At 37.2% G+C, this 17,765-nt stretch overlaps 1 protein-coding gene across 1 annotated transcript in view; it reads right to left on the bottom strand.

Annotated features, from left to right (window-relative positions):
- Nucleotides 1-185: 185 nt before the first annotated feature.
- LOC113522823 (filamin-A) overlaps nucleotides 186-17,765 on the bottom strand; it is a 110,924-nt gene continuing 93,344 nt past the window's right edge. Inside the window, exons 31-54 of the mRNA XM_026908651.3 lie at nucleotides 17,678-17,750; nucleotides 17,091-17,258; nucleotides 16,754-16,923; nucleotides 15,990-16,082; nucleotides 15,283-15,427; nucleotides 14,881-14,966; nucleotides 14,142-14,334; nucleotides 12,340-12,561; nucleotides 11,497-11,660; nucleotides 11,021-11,171; nucleotides 10,604-10,852; nucleotides 10,130-10,350; nucleotides 9,291-9,498; nucleotides 8,616-8,744; nucleotides 8,136-8,300; nucleotides 7,555-7,718; nucleotides 7,049-7,228; nucleotides 6,487-6,631; nucleotides 5,593-5,808; nucleotides 4,937-5,110; nucleotides 4,243-4,418; nucleotides 3,599-3,760; nucleotides 2,730-2,909; nucleotides 186-2,279 (exon numbers count right to left, since the gene is read on the bottom strand). Of these exons, the coding sequence (XP_026764452.2) occupies nucleotides 2,142-2,279; nucleotides 2,730-2,909; nucleotides 3,599-3,760; nucleotides 4,243-4,418; nucleotides 4,937-5,110; nucleotides 5,593-5,808; nucleotides 6,487-6,631; nucleotides 7,049-7,228; nucleotides 7,555-7,718; nucleotides 8,136-8,300; nucleotides 8,616-8,744; nucleotides 9,291-9,498; nucleotides 10,130-10,350; nucleotides 10,604-10,852; nucleotides 11,021-11,171; nucleotides 11,497-11,660; nucleotides 12,340-12,561; nucleotides 14,142-14,334; nucleotides 14,881-14,966; nucleotides 15,283-15,427; nucleotides 15,990-16,082; nucleotides 16,754-16,923; nucleotides 17,091-17,258; nucleotides 17,678-17,750 (3,972 nt within the window). The 3' untranslated portion in view covers nucleotides 186-2,141. The remainder of the gene's footprint in view (nucleotides 2,280-2,729; nucleotides 2,910-3,598; nucleotides 3,761-4,242; nucleotides 4,419-4,936; nucleotides 5,111-5,592; nucleotides 5,809-6,486; nucleotides 6,632-7,048; nucleotides 7,229-7,554; nucleotides 7,719-8,135; nucleotides 8,301-8,615; nucleotides 8,745-9,290; nucleotides 9,499-10,129; nucleotides 10,351-10,603; nucleotides 10,853-11,020; nucleotides 11,172-11,496; nucleotides 11,661-12,339; nucleotides 12,562-14,141; nucleotides 14,335-14,880; nucleotides 14,967-15,282; nucleotides 15,428-15,989; nucleotides 16,083-16,753; nucleotides 16,924-17,090; nucleotides 17,259-17,677; nucleotides 17,751-17,765) is intronic.

The following is a 17,765-nucleotide window of genomic DNA, read 5'->3' as shown; positions in this document are numbered from 1 at the left end:
GCTGTGTTTCGGTTTGAAGGGTGGGATATGGCAGTGAAGTTACTGGGTACAGGGGGATAAAACCCGAGTCCTCAGGAATAGCAACGCATGGAGGCTATCATGGGCGAAATAGTATACTCCGTTATGTCTATGGTACTGATCATGTCTACATAAGCTGCATAAAAAATATCAATAAAAGGCAAACGAGTAAATAAAGTTGTATTTATTAACAATATTTTTTATTAGTAACTGAATTAATAACTCAGCAATATCACTCAACCGAGATACAATATAATATTGTAATTCACATAGGCCGTGATATATATAAAAAATGAAAAGTAATTAGTTATAATTCAGTTAGGTGGTAAGACTAAATGTCGCCATTAATAAATTAATTTTAACAATTAAACAGTTTATTATGCTTATAACTGCATTAGAGTGTACTTGCTTACGAGAATCGAATGGGAAATGAATTTGTTATAATTACAAATATTAATTGACTTATTACATCTAAATGCTAAAAATACATTTTAATGTTTTAGCGAAATACAAAACACCTATTATTTAATAATATCATAGTGGTTCTAATATCCCCTCGTCGGTTACAAACGTTTTAAATCAATTAGCGTTTTACACCATTAAATACATAAGTTAGAAATTATCTTATATTGAATAGACTATTTAATTCAATTTGTCGAAATAAAAAATATGGAAATGCGACATATCTGTTAATAGTCATAATTTTTTTTAACACACCCAAAATACTCCAATAGTTAAGCTAAATAATTTTCGATTATTAAAGTTTAGAAAGCGATAAATTCGCTTAAATACAAAATCATGCACTCATTCAACCATACCATTAAAATGTATGTAAAAAATATTATTATTTACTCGTATTGTATACTTAAAAGAAAAGACTTGAATATTCTTCGTAAACTTGCACACAATATACTTGCCAATAAACAATACCATATTTACAAATGAACGTTGTACATAATCTAATCTCTATATGTCATTGTATACGATGCTTTAGTCAATGCACAGTTTATAATAATTAAGCATTACTATTCGATTGAGGAGCGTTCGAAATAGAGAGAAGCAAACCCATTGCTAGGAATATACTCAAGCTGGTCGATCTTCACATCCCTCTCCCCACATTCCATGTAAACCATAGCAGTTAATTAAAAAAAAAAGTGGTATATTCCTGATAAATGCATCAAAATGGCGAACTTATCGCTTAAAGCGATAGGGTTGAAATAAATAAATAAACTGTGTAAATTGTAAAATTTGAGTAAATTAAACAAAGAAAATTCTGAGTAGATAATAGCCAAGAGATATCAAGGCAGTATTAGTCGGAACTATTACTCAATGAAAGTGGATATATATATGCAGGTGACGTAAGCGAAAACTATTTTTATTGAGCAATAGTTCTGAATTATGACTAACCTAAAAGGCAATCCGAAAAGGTTGTCATGCCTATAACGGGCGCAAGCTCTTAGTGGATACTGATTGTGAGAGACAGTTCGACTTGGCAAGTTCCTAGTGAAGGGACAATTATATATATATATATATTGCACGAGTATATATTAATATTAGTGGTTTATCAATTGTATTCTAGAGTTTTTTTGTAATTGAACAACCTGTGAAGTAATTTCGACATAATAAATATGAAAATTTCTACTAATACGATAGAAATTTAATGCATTCTCTATATTTAAACTTTTAATATTAAAAAAATATATAAAAATATTATAGCCACGAATAATAATGCTCAAAGTCATTTAAACTACACAAATTTAATTGGAAAATCTAATAATTACATCCGCATTCGTTACAATCTATACACCAGTCAAGCCGAGGGTACACAGGCAGAAAAAAGATAGCGAACAGTTTCCAAGCTTACTGTACTACTGATCGGTTACCCTATCAGTTGTGAAATAGTAATTGTCTAGACGTAAATTTGTATTTTTTTTTTTTAAATTTAGTATTGCCTGGAAGCTAAAAAGTCATAATAACTTTTTTGACTTAATTCTAGCTACTTTATTCTTTCAATTTACAATATTTTAGTTATAGTTAGTATATGACTATGTTATTATACCGTTTACTCCACCCGTGTGCACTTGACTGCATTGAACGTTTGGAATACTAGTGATACGCTAGTGTCAGGCGGCGGTCGCTTGCAGATATCGACGCAGTTCTTCTTGAGTGTCGAATATCATAACGGGGAATGGTGATCCGGGCACGTGGCGGCCCGCCCATCGGACCTCCACCCGGTAATCGCCGGGTTCGGTGGGCGAAAACTGCAAAATATTTTTTTTATTTATATATCATACACAACTGATTACAATCATATATTATGCACTTGGCAAAAGTTTTCTAAGTTGCCATGTTCAAATAAAAACACTATAGAAGTATATAGTCACTTGCTTATAAAAATGTGGTCACAAACAAAAGTACCCATATATTTATTCACTTGAGCATCGCTATGTAGCATCATTATAATTGTGAGATTTGTGTATACTTTGCGAGCGTGCGTGCGTGTGTGCATGCGTGCGAACGTGCGTATTTGTGTGTATGCGTGCGTGTATTTGTACGTGTGCTTGCACGTCTATGTGAGTGTATGTGCATGCGTGCATGCATGTGGGCGCGCGTAAGTGTGTATATGCGTGTGTAATTTAAGAGTACAAGTTAAGAGCTTTTTTTGCGAAGCAAAATTTACTTGCTTAGAAGTTATTTGGTGTGAACTGTACCTTGCATATGATGGTGCGGTCTTTTTGGCTCTCGCGCTGCATCTCGACGCGGAAGGCGCCTTTAGGGCCGCGCACGCGCACCGTGAGCTGACCGGCGCCGGCGCCGCGAGTGTCGCAATGGAACCGCGACTGGAACGTTGCTAGGACGCCCGGCTCCACGCCCGGGCCATACACACGGACCTGACGTAATATTTGTATTATAAACCACACGTACAATACAAATACACTTACATAAGAACAACATTGTTCGTCTACTTCCGATAAGGCATTTAACAAAGAGATACTATATATATATATATATATTTAGGCGTTATCAATCTCGACTAAAATGACTGAATAATATACTAAACAAAAAGTAAAAAAAAAACTTTTTGTCTATAAATAACTTAAAAACTTCTCAACTTCACTCACAGCTGACTGGAAAAGAGCACCTATTGAGGATATGTCTACTATGATATACAGGAAAGAGTATAAATAAAACTAAATTGCTGACTGCGTTTGTTTCTGAAAGTAAGTGGTAATTTCTCTAATCCCAGCAAAGGATTTTGATATGGGTTTTCATTTATACTTCTTTACACATGATTTATATGTGAAATTCATACAAATACATATTATAAATATGAAAGTTCGTTTGTTTGTTACATTGGCACCTCAACGGCTTAAGCGTATGTTAGAAACGATTTTATTCGTATTACCAAAATTTTTTACTTTTGATTTTATGACTGGCCGCTTGCTTGAGGTCGACCCTTCTTAAGATTTATTATTAAAGTTAATATAAAATACTAATTTATCTTTCCATCTTTTTACCTATCTACTCACACTAATTTCTACCTTTCTACATATCACTGGTAATACATAAATGTAGTTACCTTAGACGGGTCAGGCGCCCCAGCAACTTTGAGCACGAATGGCGAGCCGGGCACGTGCTCGCCCGCGAATTGTATACTCAGCATATGGCGGCCTGGCTCCGCGGGCTTCACGTTCAATGTGAACGTAGCGTCCCCGTGCTCGTACAATTCGCAATATGCCACCTGAAAATAAGTTATGTCTTAATAAATGGCGAACAAGTTGACGACACACCTGATGGAAAGTAATAACCGTCGCATAGACATGAACAGAATATATTGTATCAATCATAATACCCTTCATGTGTATTTCTTTTATACAACTTAAAATGTCAAACAAGCTGACGGCTCACCTGATGGAAAGTGGTAACCGTCGCCTATAAACATGAGCAGTACCACGAACATAACAGAGTATACTGTTTCGCCCATGATACCCCCCATGCGTTGCCATTCCTGAGGACTCAGGTGTTATTTCTCTATACCCTGTAAATTCACGCCATATCCCACCCTTCAAACCGAAACACAGCTATGCAAACACAACTGCTTCACGGTTGAAACAAGAATGGGACAGACGTACTCATGCAATCGTCTTTTGTACAAAGTCTCCTGAGAACTAGTGTTATGCCTTTGTACCATGTAATTTTTTATGGTATGGTATATACTCGTACCTTATTTGGACCAGTACAGTGTGCAGTGAGTTCCCCAGGGCCGGCGCGGCGGGTGTCTATCCAGGAGCGTATTTCGCGGCCCACCACGCCGGTTGCAAGCCCCGCGCCTGAACACACTACGCGGGATGCATCCCCGCTCTCGGACCCCGCCGACACGTTCACTGTCAGTGGACATCCTGTACACACGCACAGAATAGTTACTGGATAATTTCTTTTCATATAAGGCCTACTATGGAGTAAACAAAGAGAAACTTAGTAAAAAAATAAAAACAAAAGGAGATGAGTAAGGGGCACAAAAAATATAACCAAAAGTTGAAAAAAAAAATGTTAGGTCTCGTCTATGGAAACGGGAAATTTTGAATAGTGCGAATTTTGAGACGATAAACCGCATGACGCTGCGGTCTTCGCTTTGTGTATTCTGTTCATTTGTAGACAGGCACAATGGTAACGATAATATAAGTATCACACATGTATAAAAAATCTGTATGCATAATAAAAATGATGTATGCCCGTTGAAAACGCGGTATAAGGACCAACACCTACACGATTATTACGAATGGAGATTTTTAAACGCTTTAAAACATTGTTGTATGTTTTATTTGTTCAAACTGCACCGTACATTTTGTATTAGCTGTGGTAAGTTCTAGGTATCTCAAACAAGGCCTTATTTATTTAATCACAAAACTTGACTGACCTTTAACGAGTCTACCGGCCCAGAGCACGCGTAGCTGGTGGTCGCCAGCTCGGCGCGGAGTGTAAGTAGCACGCCATAGGCCGGGTCCGGCTGCCGCTAGCGCCACCGGAATGTTCTCACCCTCTGGGGAAGTTAACGACGCCTCGGGAGCACCCGGGCCTGCTGCGCTACCATCTATATTGAAAAATTATGACAACATGTATTATAACGTTAAACCAAACTCTTAAGAAAATTAAGAATTTATTTATAAAATCGTATGTTACTCCATGTAGCTGCAGCAACAAAAACAGTCACCACATATTGTCATAATAGATTATAACATTATAATAAATAGATGAGCCCATTTTTTATATATTACACTTTGTTAACTATAGACTAAAAAGAAACCCCGACAGACTTGTACTGACAGAAATACCAAGATCAGACAAATATAATAAAAACTGCCTTACTATGTACGTTCACATATATAATAAAATTCCAAATAAATTTAAAGATTTAAATAACAATTTATTTAGAAAGAGATTATATAATTGGCTGAAGGAACACAATTCTTATGATATAATGTAATCGCAGCGAGCAGGTTGCGATCCGCAGTATTGTTTAATGGCATTAGTGTGCCGATGTCAATAAGGAGATTTATCAGGTGGTATACTTACCGACAGTGAATACAGCGGGCGTGTGCGGCGCCGCATGCGCTAGTCCGCGGCCGGCGAGCGTGACGCGGTCGGCCGTGTTGCCGGACGCCACCAGCGCCCGACGCGGCGCTCCGCCCACCAGTGCGCCGTTGTACGTCAGCTCTAACTCTTGTTCCCCACTCACACCCTCGGCGGCCGCCAACGTCACTACCGCGCGACCTGATACTGTTTCTACGCCTGATAACATAATACACACCTAGTTTAGTATGATTTGGTAGTATTAAGATGTATAGAAGTAGACAAAGGTAAAGAAGGTCAATAGTGTGAAGATTAGTGCCAGAACAAATCGATATCCTGTAGCAAATTTTGTGGTGTCAAATATTTTGTACGTAAATTTTGAGCCATTCTGTAAGTATTTACCAGAGGGAGACTTTGTACAAGAGTCGATTGCTTGGGTACCTCTGTCCCATTCGTGTTTCAACCGTGAAGCAGTTGTGTTTTCATGGCTGTGTTTCGGTTTGAAGGGTGGGATATGGTGTGAATTACACAGATACAGAGGAATAACACCTGAGTCCTCAGGAATGGCAACGCATGGGGGGTATCATGAGGCGAAACAGTATACTCTGTTATGTCCATGGTACTGCTCATGTCTATAGGCGACGGTTACCGCTTTCCATCAGGTGGGCCGTCAGCTTGTTTGCCATTCTAAGTTGTATAAAAAAAAAGTATGGAGAATTGTATTAGGGAAATATATGTTACTTATATAAGATGGTGGTATAAGTTGTCTGTTTTCATTAAGAAAATTAAATTTCACAATGAATTGCTAGCATAATTGTACAATTAGCTTACTAAAGAAGGTATTTTGAATTAATTTTGAGAGAATAGTTCAGAGCTAAATATAAAATAGTAACTTACGTTGATGTCTACCGGCAAGTAAGCATTCAAGTGTGCCCGGCCCGGCGTTGCTGGTGTCCAAAACTAATTTGGAGGGCGCTCGCACGCGACCAGAATTATCTGCTCCCCAACCGCCTACTGGCACTATAGCCGATGTATCTATGACCTGAAAATGATTTTAATATTAATTCTTGACTTTATATAACTTTTAAAATTATTAATGAAAGAGAGCATGACGTAAAACAAAGAAAAGTTAACATAGTTCATACACTAAATTATTTTATAATTTTCTTAAATAATCAAATAATACGACTTGTATGAAATATCAGGTGATATTTTTACCAAATATGACTGTATTTTGTTCATTATTATATTGAATGAAAAAAAAAATTGTAAAGATCGAAGTCGGTATCAATATATTCTTTATTTACTTGTTTTGATGTATTATTAAGCTTACTCTACGAGTGTCGCAGAAAGTGCAGTATGAGAAAAATGTCGCGGGAGATGAATACAAATTTCAAAGAGACAAGTAACATAGTGAACGATTTTAGAATGTGATTTCTATCATATTTTAATCACTTACTTTTACGGAGAACGGACTTCCGGGCAGCGGTCCCGATGCGGTGAATATCCGCACTTCGTACTGGCCCACCACAAGCGGTATGTACGCGCAGAGCCACTCACGTGGCGCTCCGCTCACCACCCGACACTCCAATAGGCCGGACTCTGCGTTGTCTTCTTTACCTTCTGTCAGCCTTTCAACCTGATTATAAATTTAGTTTAATTTGGTTTATGTATAAAAAAATATATATCTTTTTATGCTCGTCAATTTATCATTTGCTTTTGCATGCGTACTAGTGCTATGAAGCTTTGTAATTTTACTTTATTTTGTTGTTAAATTGTAAGAGAGGTGGTTTAAAATAACTACTTTGATTTATCTGAGGAAGTTTATGTTACTGCCCGGAATTAGCAGTGAACTCTAAGGAAGGGCAGAGCACAATACATATGAGAAGTTGTACTTTATACACTGGTTCTCGGGGGATATTCGCGGGAAACAAATAGTATTAAATAAAATTTGAGCGAAAGAACCTGCACAGTGGGCGGTGCGTCGTCGACGCAGTGAATAGTGAAGGCGGCCTCTTTGCCGACGTGTGCGTGTGAAAGTCCAGTGCCAGCACAGCGAGCACCAGCGGCACCGCCAGTACCCGCTCCCAGCACGCCCAAAGATACTGGGCTACCCGTCACGCTCGCGCCTGGATACAATAGTAAACTACATTTTACAACTTATAATAAAAAATAGTTGCATTTGATGTGTAAGGGGCTTCGTAAATGGTTACTTGGCTTCAGTTGAACATTTACAGTCGCTTGTTGCAATGGAAATATTTGAAGCATTGCAATAGAGCCGTAAATTATTTACACGATAACAATAGAGGGCCAGCATTGACTTAACAGGAACTTAACATTTCGTTCATCATAAATCCTATCCTAATAGTCCAGAGGAATGATATTTTAAAATTTTTAATAATTTTAAACGGCATGTATTATGTAATTTAAACATCAAATTTCTGTTTCGTTCGTGCCCGAAATTTAGGAAAATATTTCATGGTAGGCCCTCAGATGGTGCTGTGTAACATATCCAGTGGTATTTACTTAATTGCATATATACATACCGCCGTAAGTGATGTATATGCGGTAGTGTGCGGGTAGACAGGGCCGGAGCCGCACGCGGTGCACGCGGCCGTCCTCGCGCACGTCCACCGGCACTCGGATGCGGCGCTCCCCCGTCGCCTCGCACACCACCTCCAGTTCGCCTACGCCCGCGTCTTTTGTTTCCACTGTACATTAAAATTAGGATATAGGTATATAAGGTAACATTGTGAATTTAAATCTACTTGGGTAAAGTTGTCATATCTATTATAAGATATCACGTGGTCACATGATTATTAATTGCTAAAAAAAAATTATTAAAAAAAATCTTTCTTTACGCCTAATGCCGAGTTTTTTAAAATTAATGCAAGAAGTAATACGCTAAGCATTACTCAGATATCAAATAGATAAAAAAAATGTTTTATTATATTTATATTTATGAATAACGGGATAAATGAGTATTTTAATTTGTTTTTAAAAAATATATATTATTAATTATTTACCTGTGAAATTTATAGGCGTATGTGCTATGATGTTGCCAGAGGGCAATCCGGACAGTATGACTCTATGGGGATCAAACGATTCGCATGTATACGGGCTGCCAGAGACGGGCTTTGAAAGATGTAATACTTCTGCAAAAGATAAAACAGAATAATTTAAAACAGATGTGTACTATTATAAATTGGGCTTGTACTTTTTATAATGGACTTTTTATAATTTTCTATAATGAGATTTATTAGTCGCTTGTAAACAAGAACAACATTGTATAGACAAAAAAGTACATTGTGCATGATATAACAGATTGCATTTGCTATTTTACCTTGCAGATAGAATATAGCATATGCATGACTAATGAACTATTCCATTTTAGTTTAATTTTATGACTGATAATAAAAAAATACTTATAAATATGTTTATAAGTATTTAACCATCTTTATTTTTAAGACCGTTACTTAAAGCGACTTGACGTGTATGTAGGTACTATTTGCCCAACTAACACTATCTGTTGATTATTTATAGTCGTGGTATACAAGTGTAGGTTTCTGACAGATATATTCCAAATTCAAAAAGAAATTATAAACATAAAAAAGTGTTGTTTTAAAGGAGGTTGTAAAGAAATCTGTTTAAGTAAAGATAATTTACATTTATTTATCTCGATATTATTATACTGTACTTACCAATAGTACTCTGTCCTACTTCTGTAATAGTATATTCAGCTTGCAACAAGCCCGATTTAGTTTGATAGCACCGTACAGGTAAGGCCCTAGAGCCGGGCCCCGAGACTACCACGTCGAACTCGCGAGCCGGCCTCCCGAGTGTATCGATACTGAACGACGCCACCCGGCCCACTTGCGCTTGGTACAAACCTAACCCTGATGCTGATACCTGGAACAATGAATTAGATTTTTTAAATGCTTGTTTTCACCAATTATTTTGACTTCTCGGAAAGGAAACTTGTGATATGTAAAAGAATACCAATAATTAACATGGTGTTACGTAAAAAACAAATATATTTTAGTTAGAAAAAAAAAAAAACTGTGATTTACGTAAAGCATATTTGCATTTTTCAAAGCAAATTACTTTTTGCTATTATTTATGAAGGCAAAAAGTATTAAAATAAAAATATTTGTCGATAGTAGATTTGGATTTAGAATGAAGTCGTTAAAAAAATAAAAAATAATTAGGAACTCGGTTTAGAATTGCGACTTTGTTGTGTAACATGTAAAAAAAAAAAAAACTGAGAAATCTCTTGGGAGTCAGCTAAAATAGTTAACATATTAAAAATAAAAATGCATTTGATTTAGGAAATTTTGAATCACATTACTTGCAACACAGACAAATGGTGTGCTCTGTTTTTTTAAGTATATGACACCTGACTCCTCTTCTATAAGCATACTTATAGGGGTGATATAGCGGCTGTAGCACTTTTAATCAATTCGTCATCAAAAACCTACATGTATATGATCGAAGCTAAATAAATTGCGCGTAAGAATACAGGTGTGGTAGGATATCGTACCTCCTGTCCATGGTGTGCGGGCAGCACGTCGACGAGAAGCGGTTCGCGTGCGATCGGCACGCCGCTCCAGAGCAGCGCGAGGCGGTGCGGTGCTGGCCGCGCGGGGTGCCACACCAGCTCCTGGCGGCCGCCGCCCCGCCGCCGCACCGAGTGCGGCACTGGCTGACCTCCGCACCACACGCGGCCCGATAGACGACCCGCGCCTGCGCCTTGCGTGCTAACTGTCGACGTTACGTGTGTTTTAAACTTTTGTGCCTGCGAGTCTCTTGGAAAGCAAAGAATGGATTGCCAAATGCTACAAGGCGTTCTCAATAAACATAATGTCCCGGAGAAAAGATAGTAGTGGCCGGCTATACCTATAGTGTAGAAGGGCTTATTACTCTATTCCATTCCCCTCCATTCCGTAAAAAATTAACACAAGCAAAGTTGTTGGATACAGTTAATTTATACCACTAGTAGGAATACAGTTCTTACCAGTCAATATCGCCGGTCGGTGTGCAACAGCGTCACCAATAGACAGCACTTTGACAGCGGCAGCATCTAACGCTTCCACTTCAGCGATCGGCCCCCTCGAGCCCCTAACTACGTATCTGCCAACGCGATTCGCCGGGAACGTGAGGAGGCCGGTGTCCTCGATACGAGCCTCAGTTACACGAGTGCCGGTGGGCGATAGAACTTCCACGTCGTTGAGGGTCTCGTCTATTTCTACTGTTGCTACGCCACCTGTTCGAAAACAAGTTTGTTATGGAAAATATAATTAAAATACGAAAATCATATGAACAAGATTTTAACAGCGTGTTCTTCTGTAATGTGACCAGCATTTTTTCAAATTTTAAAGTGGATTGTTTTTTAAACAAATATTAATATTAAAATGCGCGTAATGTTACTAACCGATCTGTACGTATGTGTGCGGCTCACTAACACGACACACGAAGGGGCTGCCAGGCACAGGCTGCTCGTTGAATGTGACAGAGACGCGGTGCGGTTCGCGTGACACCGGCACAAACGTCACATCGTATAGACCGCGCGCCACTGCAACAACCTGGCGGACAAAACACTCATCATATCGTTTACAAATAAATCACATAAAATATACTCATTATTGTTTTCTCCAAAAGATTACAGTAGTAAACTTATCACTAATAACTTATAATAATTAACTATAATTTAGGACACTATATTCTGGCAACTAATCTAAAATCTAGTATTAACAAATAACTAAAACTGGACTTGTATAAGATAGAGAAAAGTGGTGACCTCAGATATGAAAAAACTTCTTAGATTGTCATATCTATACAAGAGTTATCAAAGTACTCCAATTTAATAGTGGCCGGTGAAGACAATGAAATTCAAAAAAAACTATTTACCTCAGCCTTAACGGTAGTGGAGGGTGTAGACACGACCAATTCGAGCGTGCCTTCACCAGCGCCGGCCGCGTCCACACTGAACGTCACTGGCTTGCCGACCTCCACACCTCGCTCTTCATCCGCTCCATCGTCCAAACTCAGACCTTCTAATGTGCCTTCTAGTTCTGAAATAAACATCGTATTGTTTATTCTCTACGGAAAGACTGTAATGGTGATGAATTGTATGGGAAATATAAGTACTATGAAAGTAAGTAAGCTCAGGAAGTTTACAAATACATAAGTTGACTTCAGATAAAATATTACCAACATCTTTATAAACAAGAGTGGAACTTCATAATATACTTCACTAATTTTATTTTTTTATAAGACTTTCTGATGACAATTTCATTTATTTATTATTAAATATAATAAAATAAGTAGTAGAAATGCAGCTATCACACGACTGCACCATAGCGTCGTGCTCTGATCGTCAAAGTGTGACATTCGTCTACTTTCTATTCATTGTCTTGTCCTATAAGTGTATAGGTTCCGTATGATGTTTTTTTCTATTTATTTATTTAATTTATTTATCATATTCAAACACCGATATATATTCTTAATCTTGTCCATTGTTGTCACTTCACACACCAGTTTTGTTAATAATAAAAAAAAAACTCATCTATGAATAAATTACTACATCCAAAACCCCTCAAGTGGGAGGTTTATATTCAGCATTGGACAGTTAAAGTCTGATATAATAATGAATAAATTGGTAAACCAAGTGAACGAGAACTGTTTGAATTTGGCTTTGTTTTTGGCTACTTCAAAGGGAGACAGTTGTGATATATATGTATGTCAACTCACCTCCAGGTCCAAGTCCGGTGACCCTGACCCTCCTCACGTCGTACACGTTGCAAGTAAAGGGCGAGCCGGGCACGTGTCTGCCGGCGCAGGTGACCTGCACGGAATGGCGGCCGACAGCCTCCGGCGTGTATGTCGCTGTGTATCGGCCCTCGCCTAATGCTGTCAGCCGGGTTCGCACGCTGCTGCCGCCCGGGCCCGTCACGAACACCGCCGGCTCGCCCGCTGATGGCCGAGATAAATATATAATTGTATTAAAATAAATCAAATTCCATTCAGTAATATGGAGAGACTCATAAATACACTTATGTTAAGATACATATAATATAAATAATTTTGAATGATCGATTTCTTTATTTTTCCTTCAAAAAATAAAAAGAGAAAACAGAAACTGTAAATTTTTCTCAAATTGGGTTTGCTGGAAGAAATCTCTTTTGGAGATAAGCACGCCTTTGTGCACTATTATGTTTATTTTTTATATTTCAATAACCTTTTGTGTACAATAAAGAATAAGAAACTAAAAATTACAAGAAAATTATGACGGCCCTATAAATGCACTACAAGCCATCTCTTTCAGGCAATCATCGTATTGAGAAAAGTAATCCGAAATAGTAGATTGGAACACATAATTAAGTAAGAAATATTATTAAGAATTAATAAATATAAAAGGCATAGTAAACTATGTGTAGATACAAATGCACATAATATTAACAGATTCACATTCAAATACGCGTGAAATATAAAATTATAGTAACTGTTACATACTTAAAGATAGAACGTTAATAAAATGCAAAACATACAAAAACATGTTGCGCAGCCACTAAATAATGAAATTAAAAATGAATGCATACACATGGTTAATGTATTGTAACACCAACTAACTAATGGATATTATGCATATAGCAATATGCGTCAGTTGTATTGTGATTAGATTCACAGGCGCACATTGTTATTATCAACAGGCACTATTCAAACATATGTTTACAAAATTAATAATTAGGTTTGAAGACAAGACGTTCATAAAGATATGTTTAATTAATTTAGAACGTCACTTGTTGTACACTTTATTAGAATTAGACAAATTGATATGTAAGGGAAAAGCAAGTAATTTATTATTAATTAAATATAATATTACAGGTTTTTTGATGTTTGTTATTCAATCTTACTTTAAAAGTTGAATAGAGAGCTGAGAGAATTACGAATTTAAAGTGGATATGGACAGGACAGGTCAAAAGGAAACAAAGGTCGGGTTTGGACTAAGGTTAAGATGGAAACATAGTGTAGATAGTAGGGCAGTAATGAATGAAATTACTGCAGGACCGTTACAAGGAAAGTTAAAAAAAAATTAGCTTTATGCCCAGTAAGTAGGCTGATTAGATAGATTTATCACAATGATTTATAGGTTGATATACAGTATATTACCAGTGATAAAGTCACAAATTCTTGTTACTATCAATTTCCTCCCTCTAGCCAGATCTATATCACATTTTGATTGATAATTTTTTGATAAGTTTTCTTTTGTGATATTGACAAACTTTCACATTAAGCCCACAAGCGTTTATGTATACGTTACGTTATACGTTGTACCAAACAAAAATGTGGTATCTCGCGCTAATACAACAGCGTTTGTTGCATAACTCGAATTTGTAGCATCTTTTCATTAAATTTATGTAGGTAATAAATCCATTTATCCATGACCTCGTGTAGTGTAATAAGTGTAGCGAGGTAGCCTACAGCCGATCGCTCCATGGGTGAATAATAGTAGTAAGACTGAAGAAATTGTTTATAAAACCGAAGGCACATACAGTGGAATCCCGTGAGGTGTACGTCTGCGGGCTGTGCGCGGGGCGCGGAGGCGAGGCCGGGCCCGGCGGCGCGCGCGTCGGCCGCGTGCGCGGGCGCCGACACCGCGCATGTGAACGGCGAGCCCGGCACCGCGTGCCCGTTGAACCGCACCGACAGCGTGTGCAGCGCCGCCTCCACCGGCTTGAAGTTCACCTGTCGCACACCAAGACGCTATATTAGCTACATACTTCAGATTATATAGATAGAGCATTGAGCATTAAAAACGGGTCAACTTTTTGTCAGTTTATTTTCAAATTAGTTGACTCGTTTTTTTTTATTTTTTTATCAGTGTTCTATATATTTACGCAATAAATGTATCTTGACGTATTATTTAATAAATAAAATGAGCGTGTACGCATTAAAAAGACGCTGAATTTATAAGACAAAATAAATATAGAAGTTATAAAGGAATCACTCATAACTATTTACCATGCAAAATTGTATGAAAAAGTTAACCCATTTTTCTGAAGCATGTTTATGGAGATGCTTTATTTATATAATCTAAGACTTCTGCATATCTACTTCACTTAGTTCTTTTATGATAATGACTTAATTAAAAATTGCCAACCATATGAATATAACTGATAAACACAAACACATTTAATTTTTTGTTTTAGGATCTTTTATGATGGTGAATTAAATTAATAGATATATTTTTAAATTGTTATTATTATCTAATAAAGTAATAATTCACTTTACCTTAAATCTGGCATTCCCCTCACTTTGAACAAAATTTGGCACGTTTCTTCCATTTACTGCTACAATTATTTCCAAGTTGCCAGCACCTGTAAATAAATGAGGATAGAATTTAAAATAGGTCTCGATCAAATTTATACAAATATCTATCTAAATCAGTGATACGATAAAAAAAAATTTTGTACATGTTTTATTTAATTAGATTTATTAATTTTACGAAAGTTCATTTCACTGATTAGTTAGTGAAAAATAATTTACATTTCACGCCCACTTTATTTTTAGAAAAATAAAATTACGCTTATTAAAATTCAACAATCAAAAATTATTGTAAACATACAAAATATGTAATGCAAAATATACACTAATAAATTACAATTACGATTCTATTATGAATGATTGAGTTACCGGCATGCGACGCGTTAATAGTGAAGGAGACGGGCCTGCCGACGACACCGGGCGAGATGTCGGTGACGGACACGCGCGCTGCACTATACGCCTTCACCAGGAAAGGGCTGCCTTCCACGTGTCCACCGGTTGACCCAGCACGTACCTGACATATTCATAGCTTTTTATAACATATAGAATGGTAAACGAGATCACCTAAAGTGATTATCGTCTCCTACAGGCTTAAACAGCAGAATGCACAGAATTTACTATGAAACCAATTATATTTTCCAAGCATTACCATTCTTGAGGATTAAGATTTTTTTTTAATGGATGATAATGGAATGGTAATCCCGCATGCGCTTACGGTATACACTATCAGGGCAAGTATTAAGATGTACAAGCACAGCTCACAAAAGACGAGGGGGAGGGGGTTGATAAATAATTAAACAGATAACTTCTGTACAATCTTCCTCTGATAATTGGAATAAGAACAATAACTAGCATTTAATCTTTTAGTTCTGTAATTACTTCAGTATTTTTTCATCTAAAAATTTGTATATGTTTATTCAACAGTCTTATTTAAAGCTCCAATAATATATCTGAAGTTCGTAAATTTCATGTTCAACATTGAATAATTTTGGCTCTCTATAGCCAAAATTACTAATTTATTACTTAGTTCAGTCTCTCATTTTATATTATTATATTGATACTTTGATGGAACTAACCTCTATACTGTGATCTCCGACATCGACAGGAACAAATGAGATGGTGTAACGTTTACTTGCTTCATTTTCACCAATAGTATCTTCAGCTGACATCTGAAATCGATATTGCGTTCATTATGAAATGTACCATATTCGAAACAGTATCTTAATTCAAATTCACATAAAGTCACATTTGTATTGTTGTTATTACAATTTTTTTTTATTCAACTTAGAATGGCAAACAATCTAACGGCCCACCACATGAGCGGTACCATGGGCATAACAGAGTATACTGTTTCACCCATGATACCCCCCGTGTTGCCATTCCTGAGGACTCAGGTGTTATTCCTCCGTATTCAGTAAATTCACGCCATATCCCACCCTTCAAACTGAAACACAGTCATGCAAACACAACTGCTTCACGGTTGAAACACGAATAGGACAGAGGTACCCAAGCAATCGACTTTTGTACAAAGTCGTTTTTCTGTGTATCATCAAAGTTGACGTTTTAATCTCAGAAATAATAAGTCGAGCATAGACAGTGTCCAGTTCACACTTTAGTCTAATATTGTATAAATAATAAACACATGTAAATAATTGTACATTATTCTGAACTTTAATGGATTTGTGAAATGTATGTGTGTGTGTGAATGTGTGCGTGCGCATGTATGTGTCTACGAGTGTACACTCGTAGTGTTAATTTTATCGATGTGTATACGCGTAAGTATGAACGTCTTTATGTGTGTACATATGCATTTATTTGTTAGTGTATATATATGGTCTACCTGTACAGGGACAGGCCGCCTCGCAGGGCCGAGCACTTCGACATGCGGCGAGGTGGGCGAGTCCACGTTGAACTTGTACGCATCGCCTACCGACACCTTGTCCGGGGACTCGCTCGAGCCGGCGCCGATCACCCGCGCCGGCGCAGACACGTGACATATGAACGGGCTGCCTGCGGTTATAATAATTATATTTTAACTATAACAATGTTCTCTAATCTTTCTCGGATCTTATTAGATTCTGTTAACAAAAATACGTATATATATCTTATAGCTTCTTATAACGGCTTAACCAATCACTATGAAATTTGGTATATATATGGAAAGGTGAATAAGTTACCTGGTACATGATCTCCATTAAATCGCAATTCGACGGTGTGTGGCCTTGGATCTTTTGGCGTGAAGCTTATAGCGTATGTGTGGGCGCCCTGAGCGGCAGCGCCTGTTGGGACTCGGCCACCGTTCACAGTCACTTCCAGATTACCGGGACCCGCTGCCATGGTCTCCACTGCATATACAAACAAATGCAAAATCATTGCAATTTATAGCTATATAAATAGTAGGTATATGAGTCGTCTCCAATCAATGAAACACCAAACAATAGTAATAACAAGACACCAACAGTAATGACAATACACTCTGTTTTTCAACAGACATAAAATAGGATATTTTGAACCGATTGTATTTTTTTGCGTGATACTTTGTAAATTCTAGGGATTATGATAGCTCTTCTTACAACTGATAATGAAAAGGTCAATATGTATAAAGGTCGTATTGAAGTAGTTTCAAAGAAAGAGAGGGGTAATAGTCAACAGGTGACTAACTTCATAGTCGGATTACTTAGACAAGGTAGAGGGATAACAGTAGATAAGATTGGCATAGAAGGAAAAAATTAAATAATAAAATGTAAAATTTTAAGTAACATACCCAAAAATGTAACAGGTTTTCCGACGATCCCATGTGCAACATCTTTAACTCTTATTGCGTTAACATCATATACCTGAAATTTATAAGT

Source organism: Galleria mellonella, unplaced genomic scaffold (assembly GCF_026898425.1).
Source record: "Galleria mellonella isolate WM207_F2 unplaced genomic scaffold, CSIRO_AGI_GalMel_v1 utg38, whole genome shotgun sequence".
In the NCBI taxonomy this organism is placed as follows: domain Eukaryota; kingdom Metazoa; phylum Arthropoda; class Insecta; order Lepidoptera; family Pyralidae; genus Galleria; species Galleria mellonella.
Note: the sequence above shows the minus strand (reverse complement) of the source record. Positions and strands in the feature narration are given on the sequence as shown.